General features: G+C 36.4%; 1 protein-coding gene across 2 annotated transcripts in view; it reads left to right on the plus strand.

The window, feature by feature from the left end:
- The window catches only part of SNTG1 (syntrophin gamma 1), a 320,654-nt gene that overhangs the window by 144,805 nt on the left and 155,627 nt on the right, over positions 1-20,222 (plus strand). For both annotated transcript variants that reach the window (XM_066563043.1, XM_066563052.1), the window contains exon 2: positions 16,828-16,882. In XM_066563043.1, coding sequence (XP_066419140.1) covers positions 16,856-16,882 — 27 coding nt within the window. In that variant the 5' untranslated portion in view covers positions 16,828-16,855. The remainder of the gene's footprint in view (positions 1-16,827; positions 16,883-20,222) is intronic.

A 20,222-nucleotide genomic window follows, 5' to 3' on the forward strand; every position in this document is an offset into this window, starting at 1 on the left:
TATTAATTTAAGGCATTACATCATATTAAAAAAAATCTATGAGCAATAGGTTTCATCCTGGACACAGCTAATCCATCAAATGAGCTTCATATTGAGAAACACATTATTTTTCATTATACAAAGCAGACTATGATGTATCACTTAGACTTTTGTGGATTTTCCTCCCTTTCTGTTGCAGAACTTTTCAGCATTTTACAAGGAAGTTTTAAAAATTCATCCCACTTATATTTGGTCCAAGTTAACTTGCATCACTCTTTAAGTACATAAATTAAATATAGACTTTTTTTTTCCTTTCTTTAGGATTTGAGAAAGAGACTGTGGTGTATTATTCCAGTGTAATTTTGTTTTCTGGTTTTGTTTTCTTCTTCCTCTTAATAGTCCAAATAAAATAATCATTTTCCACCTTCTGTTGGAAAATGATTATTTTTTCTGGAATATTAAGTGGAAGAAGGAAAAAAAAATGTTCAGGCATGTTTGATTGTAGTAATTTATGTAGTAAAATGTAGTTTAAATGTAATTCAAATGTAGTTTAAATGACCTGCAATTTTCCAAAAAATGACAAATATGATACCACATCTTTAGAATTTAGAAAGCGAAAGCTATGGGACTTGAAGCTAGAGTCTTACAGCAAATTCTTTCAGTCCAGTGTACACACACTAGAACATTTCTAATACTGTAATCTAAGAATGGATTGTGTTGAGCCTTACCAAGTATGCTACATCCAGTTTTCTTACATAACTTTCAGATATAAATAGAAGGAAATTGAGTTTGGGAGGAACTCCAGCAGAAATATAAATCAAAGCCTACTATAATTTGTAAAAAGATAAGGAGTGAGGCATAAAAATTTAAATATACTAATAGGGTTAATAATGGAGTTGTGGAGATGGTAAGATGTCACAAGCAAAAGATTAGAAATGAGAATGATAAAGGAGTGCAGATATTTTATGTATTTATTAATTATCAGCTTCTTGGTATTCTTAGCTCTATGCGATTTAGTGGCATTCATGAATGCTTCCCCAAGGAACTTAAAATCAAATGTCATATGAAAAATGCAGTTCATTTTCACCTAACATACAGATGAATTGCACTTCATCGTGGTCCACATATATTGGGTGAAAACATAATTTAATTACTATGTTCAGTTTTTGTTCTTGTTGTGTATGTCTCTTTTATTTCAAAATGGCTTCTGCTGAAAATGGAAGCTAAGCAAAGGAGTTGATAAAGGAGATGCCCCACCATAAACTTCATTGAAGTCCAAAGGAATTACAGTTTTGAAGCATGCAGTCTTTTACAAAATACTAAAAATTTCTGCAGTCACTGCAAATAATCTCACCCCAGCAGTAGAGGCTAGTAAAGTATCTCTGACCTGGAATTCACCTTTTTATTTTTTTTCTGTCATCTATACCCCTTAATATAAAGGGTAAAAGAAGACAAAACAGCAACAGAAAAAAAGGAAACTATAAGAAGTAGTCTCTAGAAAACCAGTTTTTTTAAAGTTAAATTTTATATTTCGAAGTACAATTTTTTTTGTATCACTGTGGTTCAGGACCAACTGAGTTATATTATGCAGACTTGTAAATATGAAAGTTTTCTCCCTGAGACTTCTCATTAAGGATTATAATAGTGTATGTCAGGGGTTTTATTTGATGTTGTTCATGTGGACTATTTCAGATTACCTAAATTTCAAAGGTTTCTTGTTATTCTACAAAGATGCCATCTGATATCTTTATATTTTGCATTGCTAACATTGCTTTATTTTATGTTCAAAAATGTAAACCAACTATTCAATAAGCCTTATTGAATCTGTTACTTCTGGAAGTTAGATAATCCCAAAATTATTCTAGCATCGTGAGTTTTTTTACACTTAGAAAGAAGAAAATTCAACTTCAGTCTTAGTAGATGTGAGGCCTCAGTTCAGCAAGATAGCAATTTTTCCCTAACTTTAAAAATGAGAAAAGAAAGGACAGGAAAGGGGAAAGGAAAGGAAAGGCCTTTGCTTAAGTCTTGTCTTAAAAGCACCAGCACCTATTTTACAGTAAAAAAAAGCTCTCAGAATAGAAGCTATTTCTTTTCCTCCTGTGTTTTTGTTCAGCCACAACCTACTTGGCTTATTGCTCTGCAGAAGTGGTGTTGGGTGAGCACATCTGGAGACACCACAACTGCTTCCACTGGAAATGGGGAAAGATGTTCCAAAGCCATATCAGAGCAGGCTTCTAGATGGAGTGGTGAGAGATATGCACAGGCAGTGAAGGTGATCTGATAAGCTGGGCAGTATAATGTGTTTTTCTGCAGTGGCAACCACAAGATTGGTATCTTGAAGTTTTACAGGCATCTAGTCTAGGGACGAAGGAATTTCTAAAGTAGCTGAATGTTGTCAAATATAATGAAAGAGACTGAAAAAAATTCCACGATTGTGGAATTCTGTCTGGAAATTTTAGCCTGTTATTTAGACTTTGTAAGGATGGACAGTTCTTTTGCTAAACTTGGCACTCTACTGTGTACACTGATACTATATTACTTTTTTTTTATTATTTTAATATTTTTACATTATTATTCATGCCCATACAGAACAATCCCACAAAACCAGAGCACAAAAATTGTTTTCATCCCACTTGAACAGGAGAGGGATGATGTAATCTGGTGACCTAGGAGATCACATAAACTCTGTTTCTGTTCTGTTGAGGAAGGTCTGGAAATGCAGGCTTCATCTTCCTGCCCTGCTCTTATGAATGAGAGCCAAAAAGTTCATTGGATTGACAAAGTTTAAATCATTTTTGAAGGGTTCGCTGCTGTGCTAGGGTCCTCTTTAAAAATCTTATAACACTACTCTCAAGCCTTGAGCAGGACTAGTCTGTTCACAAGTGGTTAAGAGGCACTTCCATTTATGTATATTATAAATAATTTGTTGAAGAAAAGTTTCTAGATGTTGTGTTTCTTTATTAATAGATGGGTTCAGTAGCATGATGTAATAATTGTCAAACAGTATTCTAGATCCTTTGATAAACCCTTCTTCAAATAAGATGTTCATATGTGTGTTCATATGTCCTCACTTCACCATAACCAGTCAGGTGCATCGGGAGTGGAGGGAGAATCCAGAAAGGGAGCTGTCCAGCCCAGTAAATGGGAAAGTTAGAAGTATATGCTTTAGATCCCAGGTCATATAAATTGGGATTGCGAGGCTTATTCTTTAAAAAGAAAACCAGATAGGCAGTTATTTATAAATAATTATTATTTATAAATTTCTATTCTGGGGGTTTTACTGGAGAATATTGAAGTTTGTTCATAACTACAGAGACACTTCCCTTCCTCCTTTAATTTTTTTAAGCTGAGCTTAAAATGATGGTCTATAAATGAAAAAAGCTTCACTGTTTCAGACTTTGAAGACCATTATCCCAATTCCTGCAGGGACAGGCATGATCCACTTCACGACCCCATCACATAGGTTTGTTTCTGACAGTGGAGCAAACAGTGTTTTTCACTAGGTTTATGTACACTAAGATCAAGAAGGTCACACATACTGTGTTCTCAAACATACTGCTGCAATTGTGGCAGCAGATTGTTTACCAGTTGGTTTTCCCCTAACACAGTCTCTTGTAAAAATCAGAGGCGTGAGTAGAAGACCATGAGACTGCACATCTTAAGGATGATTATTTTTCTTCTGAACTATTAAAAACTAATTATGAAAGTTTTTTCTCCCATGTTTTAACAGATGTGCTTTCTTTTTTCAATTTCTTCCACCATATAGTAAGATTCCAAAATAACTGTGAACTTTGATGGATATTTACTGCTTGTCAGTCCTTATGATCTTTCCCAAACCAAGCCCATGTTCAAGTGGTAGATTGAAATTCAGATTCTCACAGCAGTACTTACAGACTCCCATGATATTTTTTAGGTTCACTTTTAATGATTGTTAAAACTGCTGCTTGAAGACTGCTACTATTTTTACAGAAGGCATTTAGTATTCAGAAGAAGAATAAAAAAAAGGAACTTGACTAGTTTAAACAGCAGGAAGATTAAATATTTCTCATGGAGCGAGCCATTGTTTTAAGCAGGATTTGATGGCTGTTAAACCATGAAGAAATACAACAACCTGGAAGTTGTGCTTGTTGCTAGGAGAGGTAATATCAGCAACACACACACAAAAAAAATCCTAATTTTCAAAAGAGAAACATTTCCCAAGGAGTGAAACACTCTCTAATATCTTCTTTAGCATTCTAATTTTCACCTACTTTTAAATCAGGCTTAGCCAGCTATGCTTTATGAAGAATTATTTTAAAATATGATCAATTATCACAAGACAGCATTAGAAAACACTTTTGAAGCCAGAACCATCAGAAAAGATTTCCTCTCAATTTTGGTTATTAAACTTCACAGTTTTCTTCCTGATAAAATTTCAAGCTCAGATAAAACTGCATGATACCAGGATTTCTTAGACCAATTTTTACTTGGGCACGATTTAAGTGGCAGAAGAACATACATTTTGGGTTCTCTGAGTAGGAGAGTCCTTGAAGTTAAGTTTACAGAACTTCTGCTAAGGCATCATTTCTCATTGTCATGTGTATGTCTCAGATTTAACTTGTCTGCCATTTACTCTCAGTATGTCCTTGTAGTTTACCCTGATGGCATTGCTGTCACCCTGAAAGCAAGAGGCTAGTCCTTTCCCTGGGCCATGTGGTCGTCAACAGATTCTAAAAATAGTATTTTGTTCTACTGCATGATCTTAATTTAGCTTAACTTCCTGCCTTAATCATTCCTTTGTGACAGGTTTGCCAAATCTCAGATCCTCAGACATGCTGTACAGCCCCCCAACACCCATATTCATTTCCTGCATCGGTGTCTAGTGCTAACATTGACTTAATTTGCTTTAATTCAGTGTGCCACTGGACTTCTGTACAGAGCTTGTTCTCTTTCCATATCTCTTTCACTTTAATATTTCTAAAATGATAAAGGATGCTTTTAAGCAATTTTGATTTAGATGGTGCCCAAAACTGTATGTTGAAATAATTTGTTTTCAGTAGGCATGTCACAAGCAACGAACTTTGATAGTTCTGCTAGTCCTGTGTAAAGATTTCTAAAATAAAGCCCAGTTACCGTAGCCATGTGACTGAAAATTCAGGGGAATTATTTCTTAATGTATCTCTGACCTTCTTTCCTCAATATTATTGCTTATAGTTGGAAGTATACGTAAATCTAATCCCTAAGATTTACATATACTTCTCTTTTTTCAGGTTCTATCTTTTGTGACCCAACTCAGCTAGGAGGAATGAGAGAGAGAGAAAAGAAAACAATATGTAAAGAAGTTAGGTTCTTCATTATGCCTAAAGTACTTTCCTTCAGTTTACCAGTCATAATTAGCATAGGGAATATTATTGATGAAAAAATGTAGCAAAACTTCTCCTAGCAAATAATAATGTGTAACGGGGAAATGAAATTAGTTTTAAAATATGTTTCCATTTTCTCCTCCTTCACATTTTTTCTTTCCTGGGTCTCCTTATTAGCTATCTTTTCCCTCTTCTATTATGTTTTTCTCTTCCTGTTTAATGCTTTTTCCTCTTTCATCAATCTTTTTGGACTGGCACTGTGTTGTTGTGTTACTTTTAGTAACAAAGTCTCAGTCTCTCTTTCTCTCAAATTTTTTTCCCACTTCCAGTACTTTGGGGGAAAATGCCTGCTGGAAAAGAACCCTATAGCTTCCTCTAGTTCCCCACAGGATGATGGAATGGAGTCTTTAAACTATAACCTTTCCATTCCCTGAAATAGATTTTAAAGTGAATAAAGAATTTGTGACCTGAAGTCTGTCCTCTGCCCTAGTCTCTTGCCTGAAAGACTTGAAAAGTAAAAAGGAAGAGCAAAACCTCTGCCTCAGTGACTGTGTCTGAAGTGAAGTCCTTTGGTACTATTTAGTGCACCAATATAGATATTCATGTACTATACCAGTGAATCTTGGTGATATAATTGGAATTTTTGAAATTTGAATCTTATTTGATTTCAAGACTTATGTTTAAAGTCTTTCAGGTAGGTTAAACATTGCAAAATTCTTGGATTAAAGGTATACAAATTTAAGACATCATTTTGTATGCTGTATGATTCAGTTTCAGTTACACATTCACAATCTAAATTTTCCACTGGAAACCAGTCTTAAAAAAAAGTTCACATAAAAAGTAACCTATAATGAGGTATCTTCTGATACTCTCAGGGGTAAACACTTCAGAGCTGTTATTTGGGCTAATGTACTGGCTGTTATATTCTGCCATTTCTTGTGCATTTCCAAAATATGAAGTTCCTAGGTCATGTTTATTATTATCAATGAAACTGGCTTCTGGCATTGAGGTAATTGCATAAAACAGCCTATATCCATGGTTTTTAACTGTCTTTTCCTATGCAGTAGTGTGGCTGTGAGAAAACTGTCTATTAACAGTCAACTTTTACTAATTTCTGATTCATGTAGCCTATTGCTTTGGAGAGTATTACTTGTCACGGACTAAATCCATGTGAGAGTCCAGCAGCTTAAGAGCAAGAGACAATGAATTTGCTGGCATTGCTTAGTTTTTGTATTCTAGGCAGAAATACTGGTGTAACAATACCAAGCTTGTGGAATTTGGGTCTGATTTTGGGTGCATTTCCCTAGAATCAAGTTTCCTATGGTGGCTACAAATCTTCACATCCACTGTCTTGAAGGTTGTCTTCTTCCTCATCCCTCAACATTCCCAAGGAAACAAAAGCTTCTACAGTTTGACACACCCTAACTCCTTTCTGCTGACCTACAATGTTTTAGATTCCCTTTCCCATTCTATTCACTTTACTCCTGCTAAAGCCTTTTCATCATGAATTCAGCATCTTCCAGCCTGCTTGACTGTATAGTTCACATTCTCATTATCTTTTTTTCATCTACATTTACTGGTGTGTGAAAGACAATCATTGAAGAAATTAGTGATATTAGTCCTACCTTTATTACAATTACCTTGCATCATAAATGTGTGCAGGATTTTACAAAGAAAAACCCTTATGACTTTCAATGTTTGCTGTCTTGGCTTTTAGTGAGCTCAAGAATGCATTAAGTAAAATCTAATCTGAACAGTAGTTAAGTATATAGGAGGTGTGATAACCAAAATGAGTAATTCCTACAATATGACTGATTAAATAGGGATGCTGCTTGCAGTTACCCACCCATGTGTGCCCTGCACAGGTTTCATTGTGTGGCAACTCAGTGTTCCTGGATCAGCACAGTTTACCACTAGCCAGTGTTTGTCTGAATTTTGTGTGTTTGTTTCTGTTTCTAAAAGTGGAACACACTGTTGTTGGTGGTTTTTTCTGCCTTACTGTGATAGTCTTATAGCAGGATTAACACCCTGCAGGATAGGGATGTGTGGACAGCTGGGATGACCATTCCACAATCCTATTTCAATCCACTTCCACAAAAAAGGATTTTCAGTGAGGGGTGCTGCTCTCACAGGGATATTTTCTAATTAGCTGTAAAGTACTTCTCACTGGCTACTTAGCTGTGTTTGGTTTAATTATACAGTGTGCTTTAAGTGCTGTGTTTTCCTATGTGGCATATTTTGCATATCTCAAGTTCCCTTTTTATATATTTTGACAATGTACTACTGCAGGAATAGTTTGACAGTAAATAAACTTGACTTGATAATATTACAACAGCACTGCTACAAATTCCTGCTTTCTGTATTCCAGAGTAGTTTAAGAGGCTTTTGCTGGAATCATATAAAAACTCAAGTGGAAGATCTAATTATTTTGATTAATTTTGAGCCAAGTTGTTGGTGTTTGTTTTCTATACATACTGAATTCTTCTATATAGAAGCATCTGCTGTAAAAAAAAAAAAAAAGGGAAAATGCTGAAGACTGTGCAAACAATGATCATGGTATCTCTATTGGCTAGAATTTCCTAATTCATGCACTGCATTATTCCTCCTTCCTTTACTGGTAACCCTTTGAAATAGGTTACTGGTTTTGTGTTTTTTGTTTGTTTTTGTGTTTTTTGTTTGTTTTTGTGTTTTTTGTTTGTTTTTGTGTTTTTTGTTTGTTTTTGTGTTTTTTGTTTGTTTTTGTGTTTTTTGTTTGTTTGTGGGTTTTGTTTGTTTGTCTGCATGTTTTTTACCTTAACGTGAGGAAGTGTTTTGTTTACTAGTAGCCTTTATAAGTGACTTTTCAGATAAGGTAAAACTGTAGCAGCAACTGCAATAAACCTTGGTTTTTCTCTCTGTTAAAGCTATGCTGTCCCAGAGATTACAAAACAAATGCATAGTTGTCATGGTTTGACACTGGCACAATGCCAGTGCCCCCAAGAAAATACACTCTCCCTGGTGTATGCTGTGAGATGTGACCAGGAATAAGCAAAGCAGGCCCCCACTTAGAAATAAAGAAAAGAAAACTTTATTAACTAAACTACAACTATATATATAAAAAGAGACACACAGGAAAAATGAAAACTTTCCAAAAACATTTCCTCCTCCCCCCACCAAATTTCCAATACGTCCATCCCTCAGATCACCAACTCTTAGTCCATCACCACCCTTTAGATAATCAATTCTCAGTTCATCAAGAGGAGAGGAGTCCTTCTTGTGCCATAGGCTTCCCCAGGAAACACAGTCGAAGCCTCGTGTGTTTCCATGTCACTCATGGCACTGCCCAGAGAACATCTGCCATCGTGACCGCTTCCTTCCATGTCCAGTGCTCTCACCACTGCACATGGACCAGAGCTGCTTCTAGGGTCGTCCTTTTAAGGATGCTTTGTCCCATTCCAAAAAGAGCACAGTCTCACCTTTGGGACACCTGTCCCCCCCAGATTTCACCCCCTGGGGCCGAGGGGTCTCAACACTGAACCCTCTTGGTTCTGAGCCATTGCCTCCCCCTGGATGCAGTCTCTGTGTCACAAGGAACATGGTTCTGTCCATGGCTATAACAAGAAAAGTCCAGCCAAGGCCACTCCATCATCTCTTCCCACCTAAGATTCTTCTCTACTCTTCTGACAGCTTTCACTTGCCCAGACCTTCACACTTGCATGGTTCCTTCTTCCATTTCATCTCTATCTCTCTTCTAGGAAAGGTTAATATTCTGCAAAGTTTTCATTGTCCAAAAAGGGTTAAAAACTCGGGCTCTGCCTGCTCAGGAACTCCTGCAGCAGGCTGGACACTTTCTCGCCCCCACCCATCTCCTTCTCGGCTGTGCTGCCGGCACATGTTATCAAGTTTCAAGGTAGCAGTCTCAAGCACAGGCTGTACTCTCTCTCTCTCTCTCTCCCTCTCTCTCTCTCCCTCTCTCTCTCTCTCTCTCTCTCTCCCTCTCTTTGTTGGGGGGGGGGGCTGCCCGATGCCTCCTGGTGCTTCTCCCACCCTTCCATCCTCGGGGCCTCTTCACCTCCCCTCTCTGTCTAAGGCCTGGCCTACCTCACCAGGCCGCATGGCTTCCCCTGCCCCGCCCAGCAGCAGCAGCTGGGCAGGGGAGGTCAGAACCTTTCCCCCAGGAACCCAAGAGAGGAGTTTCCTGGGAGTGCTCTGCTTTTAACCCCTGTGTTCTCAGAGGCGTATCCATGTCCCCAGTGGCCACACTAGGTGCCAATATTCAAATCTGAGCACCCATTGGTGTGACAGCATCCCAAAAAACTCACTTCCTCTCAAACCACGACAATAGTTTTTCTTGGTGACCACTGGAATTGCATGCATGCTTGTTGTAATAGGAGTTTTCAGACAGGAATATTGCTGTTGATTACTGGACCTGGTACTAGAAGCTAAGTTGCAGTTCAGACTTAATTCTAGATCTGTCAAATGGTCAGTTAAACACATTGATTTAAATATTTCTATGAATTTATTTTTTGTTATTGACTTGATTATTTATGGGACATCTGTAAATTCATATTTTATAGAAGAAAGGAAGGAAAAAAGAAAACAGTGAAGAAAATCAGCCATATTCAAGGATCAATGAACTGACATAGTAAACAACAAGAGTTTGTCTTAGCAGTAGTGCAATGCAGAGATGCCTTAGTCCACTTTAAATAGGAAATCTGTGGTGTTTCTCTTATAATGTCCACGGGGTTTTTTTGCTCTCTGGTATTTTACCTAGGTGAATCTGATACCAGAGTGTAGTAATTTGAATTCAATGTCTCTGCAAAGAGTGTTGTTTACTAAAAATAAGTACCTGGTTTCTTCTCTTTTTTCCTGCTTGCACTGTCTCGGTTTTCTTCTGTAGATTCTCAAACTGCCTCTCTGCCCATTTTGTTTGGTAGCTTTAAGTCATATTCCCCAAACCTTTTACCTCTGATAGCCCAATTCTGTTTCAGCAAAGAAACTGACTGCAGTTGCAAAACTGGTGATGGTGGCAATTTCTAAACAGAAAGCAAGCTCTAAATAACAATATGAAAATATGCACAGAAAGGTGAATTATGACAGTTGTTTTAGTAGGCTGCTGTGATTTCTATTATTTCTGTTACCATCTCAGTGGGAAGGACTGATAAGGTTTAGTGCCATTACAAACGTATCACATTCTAATAGATAAGTTGGTAATGTAAAATAGACAGTTTTTTGATTTTGTGAATCTAAAATAGAAATATTCTTTTCAACGGTAGGAATTTAATAAAACCTAATAAAACAGACCAAAAGTGTTTTGACCTTAGTCAATTAATTTCAATCCCATCAAAATAAGGAAAGATCATAATTAAATATTTTTTTTTTTTGGTTATGGGATTTCCAATGAAATTTTGATTTTTTTTTTTGTCCTGGATCAATTAAAAATTACTTATTCCTTTTGTTTTTCATTGAAGGTAATGAAACTTCTGAATTTCTCTGAGAATAGATTTTGTAATTTCTTTCAGTTATTCTTACCTGGTCAGTTCAAGCTCTCTCAAGCCATACTGGCATTTGTGACTCAAACTTTATCAAATGGGCAGAAATTATGTTATATCTATTGGAAAATCCTGGTTTGCATTTTCCATGGTATATGGCAAAAATTTCAGTCAATTGAAAAAATGTGTGCTTCTTTATATTCTTGTAAACTGGACATAAAGCATATTAGTATTATTTGAATTCAGTAATCTGTAATAAGTCTGACATCATGTCCTTTCTTCATTTAATCTGGTTACAATTTTCATTATTCATTGCATATTATTATTTAATTTTTCTTAAGCAGGATATACAGACTTTAAAAATATCACTGTGAATGATTATTTTTTCCATTAAGAACTGCAATTAACTCTGGAAATGTCACATGCTTATATATGCAGGTATAAATATATTTGTCAAGTGTTCATAAAGGATCTAAAAATCTCAAATCCTTCTCAAGTATTTAAAACCTCTAGTTTATTTTCTAATCTCCTTTAGGACACTGATACAATGTTTTTGGCTTATTTCTTTTAACTTAAGTGAAATCAAAATATGCAGTATAATGTGGAAAGTCTCACTGAATTATTGGCATGAGGCATATTGCCAGGAGCATGAAATTTACATTTGAGTGTGAAACAATTGCCTTGGCAGAGGAGTGCCATTATGTCTTCTATATGAAAATTTTGTGTTACGAGATAATGGAGGGAAAATCCAGACTGCAGTGCCAAATAGTCAGAGAAGAACTTTATTTCTGACAAAAGGCACTGTTATTTTGGCAAAACTGAGATATTTTCTAAATCATGTCACAGTTCATGCAGCCTCCAGAGCAGTGAAGAATAAGGAGACATTTAGTACAAGCCTGGGCTCTGACATGTGCACTATCCTCTTCGAAATAATGTACATAATTGTATTTAGACACATCTATTGAGTCACCAAAGGGTAACATTGGAAAAGTGAGAAACCAGGCAAAAGATTTTTTTTTTCCTGACAGCGTTCGAGACTTTGACCCAGAGCCAAACTTTCATGCTCCAGTTTGCCATAGTGTGTTTCACATAATGACATGCAGCGACAGCCCACTGCCATTTAATATCACTGTTTGGAGATTATTATTCTCCTCTAATGCTTCTTTTCTTTCTGAAAGGTTGTGTGTTGTATTGTTCTGAGGGTTTTTTTGGGGTTTTTTTTGCCGTTTGCAATAGCTTTCTTTTGCCAAGCCAGAACAGACTGGGCAACTCGTTAGGCCATTTTGTGGGTGTTTGTTCTGGGGGACACTAGATTATTGTTAATGTAAACATCACTGAATAAACAAACAGAAGCCCCAGAAAACTGATTCAGTTAATAGTGCCTTCTGGATCACTGACTGTGGAAAAATTGTTGTTTATAGAGTGAATCATTAATTTGGCTTGCATATTAAATAGGCTTGCCACTAAAATAATAAATTATGACTGGCAGATAAATACCATACTTGTTTTAACCAGGGTAAAATGAACGAAACATTAAAAAACATGTTAGTTACTAATTGCCAACTTCAATTCTTTTGAAGCATGAGCTTTGCTAAAAGCTGGACATTTTGTTAAAAAGCTTTGTCAGGTAATTATTTTCCCCCCTGCCAAAGAACTGCACAGGTTTGCTGATTCCAAAGTTCATCTCAGTCCTTGCACTATCAGGTAGATTGTGGTACACACAGCTTAGGGTCCTCCAGCCTCTTGAGCATCCTCCTTCTTACATTAATTTATTAAAACTGTAATTCTGTGCAATGGATATACAGATCCTCCTTCATGTATTGAACTTTGTGAGGAGGTATGAGGAAGTGCTTGAGACTAGAGACTGTCTGTTGCCAACTCAATGAGAAATTTTTCAGCAAATGAGTCCAATATGTAAATTACTAAAAATCGTTATGCTAACTGAACATAAGTAACTCAGTGGTCAAACAAAATATAATTCAGCTGTGCTGGAAAGCAATAACTGAATGAGAGTTTATTAATCTGCAGTTACTCAACTGCTCCTTTCATTTACTGTGGTGTCTGCATGTCTCTGACCACTCTCCAGTACCAAACACCTTGTGGCAAACTAGTGGAATGAATTTGGATTTGAAGTAATGTTTCTCTTTTTCCAGAAATATTTTTATTCCCTGTAAAGCACAAAGGACTTGCTGTGCTATATGCAAGGATAATTTCAAAATCAATTTTCCCTATTTATAATAGAGAAGGTTTGGGGTTTAGTTTTAATTATTGCTAAAAAAGGCCTTGCAGAGTGACAAATGTACATATGTTGAATTTCCTAACACACACAAAAATGACAGATTTTTGTCATTTTTCTGGTTTTCTTCAGACATTTTTACAATGAAGATCCCAAAACATTTTGGCAAGAATAGAGGCAGAAGGACTTCAAAAGGCAGACATTAGTAGTAGACTATTATCATAAGTAGATGCTGATCTGTGATTTCTGCCTTTGAAATATGGTTTTAGTCTCTTTCCCCATCAGCAGTTCAGACAGTTCTCAGACAATAAGAACTTCTTGTGATTTTTCTCCGTCAAGTAAGACATATACAAGTGATATGCAGTGATGCTAAATAAAATTTCATTTGATAATGCATAATTTCTCCATACACTTGTTATTTGTGCATACAGTATTGTGTTCTTACTTTGCACTAGTGACCTTGAGAATGAATTGTTTCATACTATCAGAAGTATTTAATTTGGCTTGTGGTATTTCCTACACTTCCCAAAGTATCTCTTCTTGATGTTGTGCACACAAGAAATTTTCTTTTTGTTTGCTATCTTATTTCGTTATTGTATACTGGAATATTCAATCACCGAAGTACTTTGTGAAATTACATCTATTATACCACTGGAATATGACCTGATTTATTATAAGAAGATCAGAGCATAGCTCCAAGTGCATTATCCTAAATGATTCTCTGTCTCTGAGGGCTGCCATAGCTCTCATCTTTGCTGTTATGTTTTAGCCATTGATTTCCCTTTAGAACACAAATGCCATAAAAATACTGCTTGGTAAATGTTTCTTCAGTATTGAATAACTGCTTTTTCTGCCAAGGAGGTGTCAAAGTCTCTTCCCAGCCTGTCTGTCACACTCTGTTCCTTTTACATGCATCAGCAGAGGTCAGCTAAATAGGTCTGATAACTCAGTTTTGGGGGAGATGCAGATTGCAAGACAAGTGGAAAGGAGGGCAGGTAACTTTTAAAGCTTGCTTGTTTATGTGTCTTTGATTGCAGTTGTTCCCAGCCCCTTTGGAGAGAGGCACACTGCTTTTGGAGCCTTTGTTTCTCTTTGAGTGCTACGTGCTGTTCATGCCTCCCTCTGTGCCTGCAAACCAGGTTCTGTCCTGGAGCTGTCTCCTCCTCACCTCCTCAATTCAAAGCCACAGGCTGCTCCTTTCTCACATTCTGAAGCACAGTTTGTCCCAGAGCAACCTAATGGTGGGGAGGGGCAAAAAAAAAAAAATTATCTAGGCTGAAGGGAACTCCTCTGAGTGCTAGAAAGTTGCTCAGGTGAAAGGGGCTGCGATTTGGAGATGGGGTTGCAGGGATTAGCCAGAAGCTTATCACGGATCTCTGTAAGCAATGGGTTTCACAGTTTATCGTTTTACTTTTTTTTTTTTTTTTCAATTACTTAGGTTTATATTTTCTGCCTTTTTTTGTGTGTTACAGGAAGAGATGATTAGTAATCACTGGGGCTTTTACCAGCATAAGATATAACATTTCTGTATGATGCATGATTTGTATTCCTGTAATTTAATTATCTAGAGTGTTTATTTGGGGTATAAATGCTGGAAACAATGACATTTCTGAGATTATTTATGAGATACTGCACTTTGTAATCAAACCTTCTGTGTGCTGTTTGTAAAACATCAAGTGTTATAAAATTGCTGATAGTTGGAAAAAGAACATTGATAATGGGCTGACATTCTCTGTGCAGCTGCAGATGAGAATCAGTAGGAAATAGAGAGGAGCAGAAGCAGTGGCAGCTGTATTGCAAAGATTAGTTACTGAGATGTTGCCTGCCTGAGAAACACATAAACTCTCTGCAAGGAATTTTATTTTGTGTTAAGAACTATATAGCTCCAGCTTTACATTTTTGACAATATTTTATTAATAAGAATTATTTTTTTCTCTGTGATAATACGAATATTTCTGAATTAAGCAAATAAATGTATTCTACCTAAAAAACAAGAATAAAAATAGTCATACTGAGTTATAGAAATGAACAGGGTTTAGACAAGGTTTAGATCAAAGAGTAGCTAAAAGAGAAGGTAAAAGAGAAGGAAAATAGAATTGTCATTGACTGTGGAACCAAAGTTGCCCAAACCCAACTTTGAAGAACTTTTATTAATAAGGCAGAACATAACACAAGAGAATAAACTTTTGACTGCAGTAGGAATTAGTGACCTGCCATGACCAGGGCCCAAGAAAGGAGAGCACTGTGCATTATTTCAGTTTATGTTTCAAAGATGCTCTTCTAGTTCCAGAAGGCTAAGAAGTCTTCAGAATATTTGGCTAAGGTGAGTAAAATCTCTTTTTGACTTAAGTTTATTCAGCTGAAAAAGGAGTTCATAAAGATTACAAGGAAACAAACTTTGTAACACAATGACTGACCCACCAGAGAGAAAATGTTTGAAACAGTAGTAGTGACCTTGATTTTATGAGCATTTTTGATAGCAGAATTACAGATACAGTTCATTATTGGATCTTTCTGCTTGTGTAAAGCTGATAAGGAAGGAATGATGATGGGTCATTTTCAAATTTCTGAATTGTAACCTAGCCAATCTAGGCTATCTCTGCTAGAAATTAGTCTGGGGAACAGGCTGTGAACCAGGCAGAGCTCAATAAATAGAGAACATTAACCTCATATGTGTGCTGTTCAATAAAACTGCATTCAGGGTGGCAAAATAAATCAAGAGACTTAATGAAAATATTTTATTATTATTAAGAGGTTTAATTGTAACTATTAGGGTTTAAATTTTTGTACTATGTGAGGAATTTTGAATTTTATTTTAAAGTTAGGCAGTTAGGCTATGGGTGCAAATTTTGTGTTGGAACTTTGAGTACTATACCTATACAAGTAATGGCAAGCACATTATTAATGCAAAACAGCAATAAAATACTTGGTGGAGAGAATTTTATTAGGGTTTTTTTTTTTTCCAGGCATTGAATGAAAGTGCTGTTTTGCCCAGTACTGTTTTGTGTATCCTGAAAAGGTTACTGACTGATGCATGGGTGTTTCTATTGCAGACCCAGGACACTGTTGGTAGCCTCTGCTAGCACTCTGTTACAGTGGCTTTGTCACATAAATAAATGAATGAATAGGTGTGCATGGCTATGGATACACTTTAAGTAAAGGCCAGGCAAAGTAATAATCGCTGGATTTGGTGTGACATTTTGCCAACACTCACATGTATTCTTGACTTTTCTAACATTTGTTTTTCAACTCATAAATATTTCTGGAAAGTAAGCACACTGTTAAATGACAGCGGCTTCTGTGGAGAGATTAGGTACATTAATAAAATATGAGACAAAAGCTACTGGTGAGTGATGGTTTTTAATTAGGGGAGAAAAGAAAAAAAAGGTCTTTTTTTAAAAGAGGGTGTGTTCTGAAGAGCAATACTTAATTGTCACTATTTTTGTTACTTTTGAGTATACTCCTACTTAAGAAATAAAAATTGGGAAACCTAAAAGGAAGGACATTTACACTTGCAATAAGAAAAGTATGTTTGAATGTCCTGTGAGAGGTAGGAGGTGTTGGGAACACAATCATTCCTTTGATTATATTCAATGAAACCAGGTTGTGTACTTTATAAGAACATGAACAACTTCTAACATCTTCCTAATCCTGTTGCAACTTTGATCATTTCTTCTTTTAAGCAGTTGCTATAACTGGACCTAGCCAAAGAGAAGTGCAGTGGCTCATCTCAAACAGATAACTTCTATGTTTTCCTATATCTTTTTTCATTCTAATGAAGTCTTTCTCTCCATTTTAGACAAATATCACTTGCTGTGTCATAGCACATGGATTTCAGGACCGCCTGTGAAGAGGTAGGATCAGATTTTTTTTCAAATAGTAGAATGAAAATCAATGAACTTTTAATCCTTTTTATATACAAGATACTTTTCTTTTCCCCCTTTTCTTTTCTTCCCCTGAAGTTTTAGGAGTTATATAGTCAAATATAAGTTATTCAGCTGATCATTTCATGGTGGCAGATGGACTTTGTAGTAGAAGATGAAAGAATTTGCGCAAGTGTATTCATCTCTAGACCTCACCTCTGTTCCCATTTACCTCTTTAGGCACAATGTAGGTGCAGGCAGCTACATTTTGTGTGAGCTTTGCTCTTCTTGAAATTGTTTGTATCTGAAAGCCTGTACATGAAGAAAAATGTCAGTGGAGCCAGGAATCTGCCTGGTGCTGCTCAGCAGAATCAAGGGGGAAATGTAGAAGTATGGGAGAAAAGTGAGTAGGGGGAAGGGAAGCTATGAAGATGACCAAAATGAAAAACAATTCCATTCAGATTTAGTGACGTAAGAGAGTAATTTTTGCCTAGAATTGGTTTCATAATGTCAATGCAAAGTACTTCAGTTGCTCTCTACTAGAGATGAGGAAAACACTTTCTGTGTTTATAATAATTTTCCTTAAAGAAAGCAAATAAAATGTATTTGTAGACATTAGCAAGGGCATCTTATTTACTCAGTGATTGTCTATGTACAATTGTTTTAATGTGATTTTAACAACTTCAGCAATTAAGACACAGTGAGGACCATTTACAGCAAATTATGTAATGATTTTAATGCATTATTATAATTTAAAAATCATGATAATTACCTGTACCTGTACACTGAAAACCGCAAACACCATTTAGGACGGTAGGACTGGAAACAAGAAAACTGACTAGGACTTTAGGTGTGACCATGATCCCATGAAAAAATAGAAGTGAAGGGATTGGAACAGTACTAAAATCAAGAGCTAACTGTAGATATTACCAATTGTGACTTGAGAATCAGTTGGAATAAATTAGGGGAGCAGAGAAAATAAGCAGACTAAAGAACACTAAATCATGACAGCATTCTGGAACAAGTAGTAGGGTAAAAAAGTAATATTAAAATGAGCCCTGCCTTTGGGAAAGAATACTGTGATGTTTTTCCAGGACATTATATATCTGGCTTTAATACCTCAGACTATGCATGCATGGTGTAAATTCTATAGCAGTATGTCTCAGATTATTTGGAAGAAAACATTCTTATTAATCTTGAGGTTTGGCTTTTCAAATAGTGTTTTCAGTTGGAAGGAGCCTGCAATGATCATGTATTCCTATTTCCTAAGTGCTTCATGGATGCCCAAGAGATAAAGCATGTTATTAGGGCATTTTGGTTTTGGTTTTTTACCATTATTATTTCTTTTTGAATGCACTTATTCAGGTAAGGAGGAAGATTAGTATTATTTTCATGTTTTCTTATGTTGTTATTCTTTAAACTCTGTAGACTATTTAAACTCTGAAGACTATTAACTTCACTCTGTGTCCAGCAGACATAATGACAAGAGCAGCCACAGAAATACAACTTTTTGGCATGAGTCCTGTCTTAGCCTTGACAGTGCAAGTACACTGACAGGTCTGTTTCATTCTGTATCTAGTTTCTAATGGGGCATGGATATCAAATTTAGCTCTTTAAAAATCTGCTGATTTACAAACCTTCCATGGTAGACAAGGGAAGAAGAGCTTGATTCCACCCATCCAAAAAAAACTCCATAATCTGGAGACTGCAAAGAAGAGTTACTAAGAAGTTTTTGATAATGGCAGTAAAAATTTTTGTGAAGCATCTTGGCTGTCTGATGTTTCTCTTCCCCTTTTTGTTTGCTTTCACCTGCATATCCTGGTGCTGTAGCCACTACACTGCAGAAGAGCTGAGATTGCGCTCCCAAATGGTGCGCAAATCTGGTGAATGCAGCTCAGATTCTTGTTGGTGCTTCCATCCTTAGTAATGGCAGTAAATGGTTTGAGCTGAGCTTCAAGTAGCATAAACCCAAGATTTTCCACATAGATGCACTGAAGCTAAAGCATGTTTTTCGTGGTATCCATGACATACTCAATTTTTTTCCTCAAATGAACTTTTCATTCTAATTAACTGCTGCTCTAGTGCACTGGAGGTCTCTGAGGGAAATTTAGTTCTTTCATAGTGCTGATGCTTTCATGCATCCCTAATTTCTTTTAGTGTCTACTAGTGAGATTTGGTTTGAGATTTGACACTGAAATGGTCTTGTGTCCTTATAGGTACCTGCATGTGCACTTTGTGCCCAAGTTCCTGCAGCAGATCTGATTGGAGCAGTCAGGGTTATAATTGTAATGAGAAGTTAAACACAGATATGTAGACGGGTAGAGTTTGTTTCCAATCTCAAAGGGATTTCTAGTATCCTAATGATTATTTTCTCCCCCAAGCATCTTATCTGCAGGCTGTGCTGCCTTTCAAGGAATCCTAAAGTAGTTTTAGTCTGCAGGAAAATAACTTCCATGCTAGACAATTCAAATGGTACTACAAAAAGAGGACATCTTAAACACAAAACCACATTTTTAAAGGGAAACTACCTGCTATCTGAAGAGGTGATTTTTTGTTTTTTGTGTGTGGCTTCTCTGCTTGCTACTTGTGGAATTTTTTCACTATTTCATGTTTCATTATTCAGTATTCCATGCTCTTTTCCCTCACTGATCAGCAAATACATCCATTTTTTTTGGTTGTTCTATTTAACAACAATTTCGGTTGTTCTTTCTAAACCGTAAGACTATGCAGCTCCTCTTTTACCCTTTATCCCAAGCTTTTTGAACTTTACAAGAGCATAAATCACAGAGTCACTGGGTTCTTAAAATGCTCTCCTGTACTCACTTGACCTTATTCTATATTCTGAAAACTATCTCTTGGAAGATAACCTCAGTCTCTGACATGATACTGTCCTCTGCAGTGAAAGTATCCTTCTGTTGAAATTGAAGACTTGGGATGATTATAATGCATTAGAACATCTTTCCCTGTGGTTTTTTTTTAAGTTCATCTTTTCCACGCACTTTATGAACAAGCATCATTAGCAGCTTTCTAACTTTTTGAAATCTCATTCTTTACTTTAATAGCTTGGCTTTCCTTCCCCTCCTCCCCCCCCCCCCCCCCCCCAGTATAGCATCAAACTTATTTAAGTTAATAAATACCCCATTCATTTCCCTGCTTACACTCTATTCATTTGTTTTCACAGTAGTGCCCATTGTTTCTTTGAAGGATTCATTTGAATTGGTAAACTGTTTGTCCTGTGCTTTATGAATTCTATAAATGTTCTTGTAGACTTCACAAGCTTTATAATTTGATATGTTCTGTTATTCAAGGGTGTAGTGACCTCTATTTCAAC

The sequence above is a fragment of the Molothrus aeneus genome, chromosome 1, assembly GCF_037042795.1.
Source record: "Molothrus aeneus isolate 106 chromosome 1, BPBGC_Maene_1.0, whole genome shotgun sequence".
In the NCBI taxonomy this organism is placed as follows: Eukaryota; Metazoa; Chordata; class Aves; order Passeriformes; family Icteridae; genus Molothrus; species Molothrus aeneus.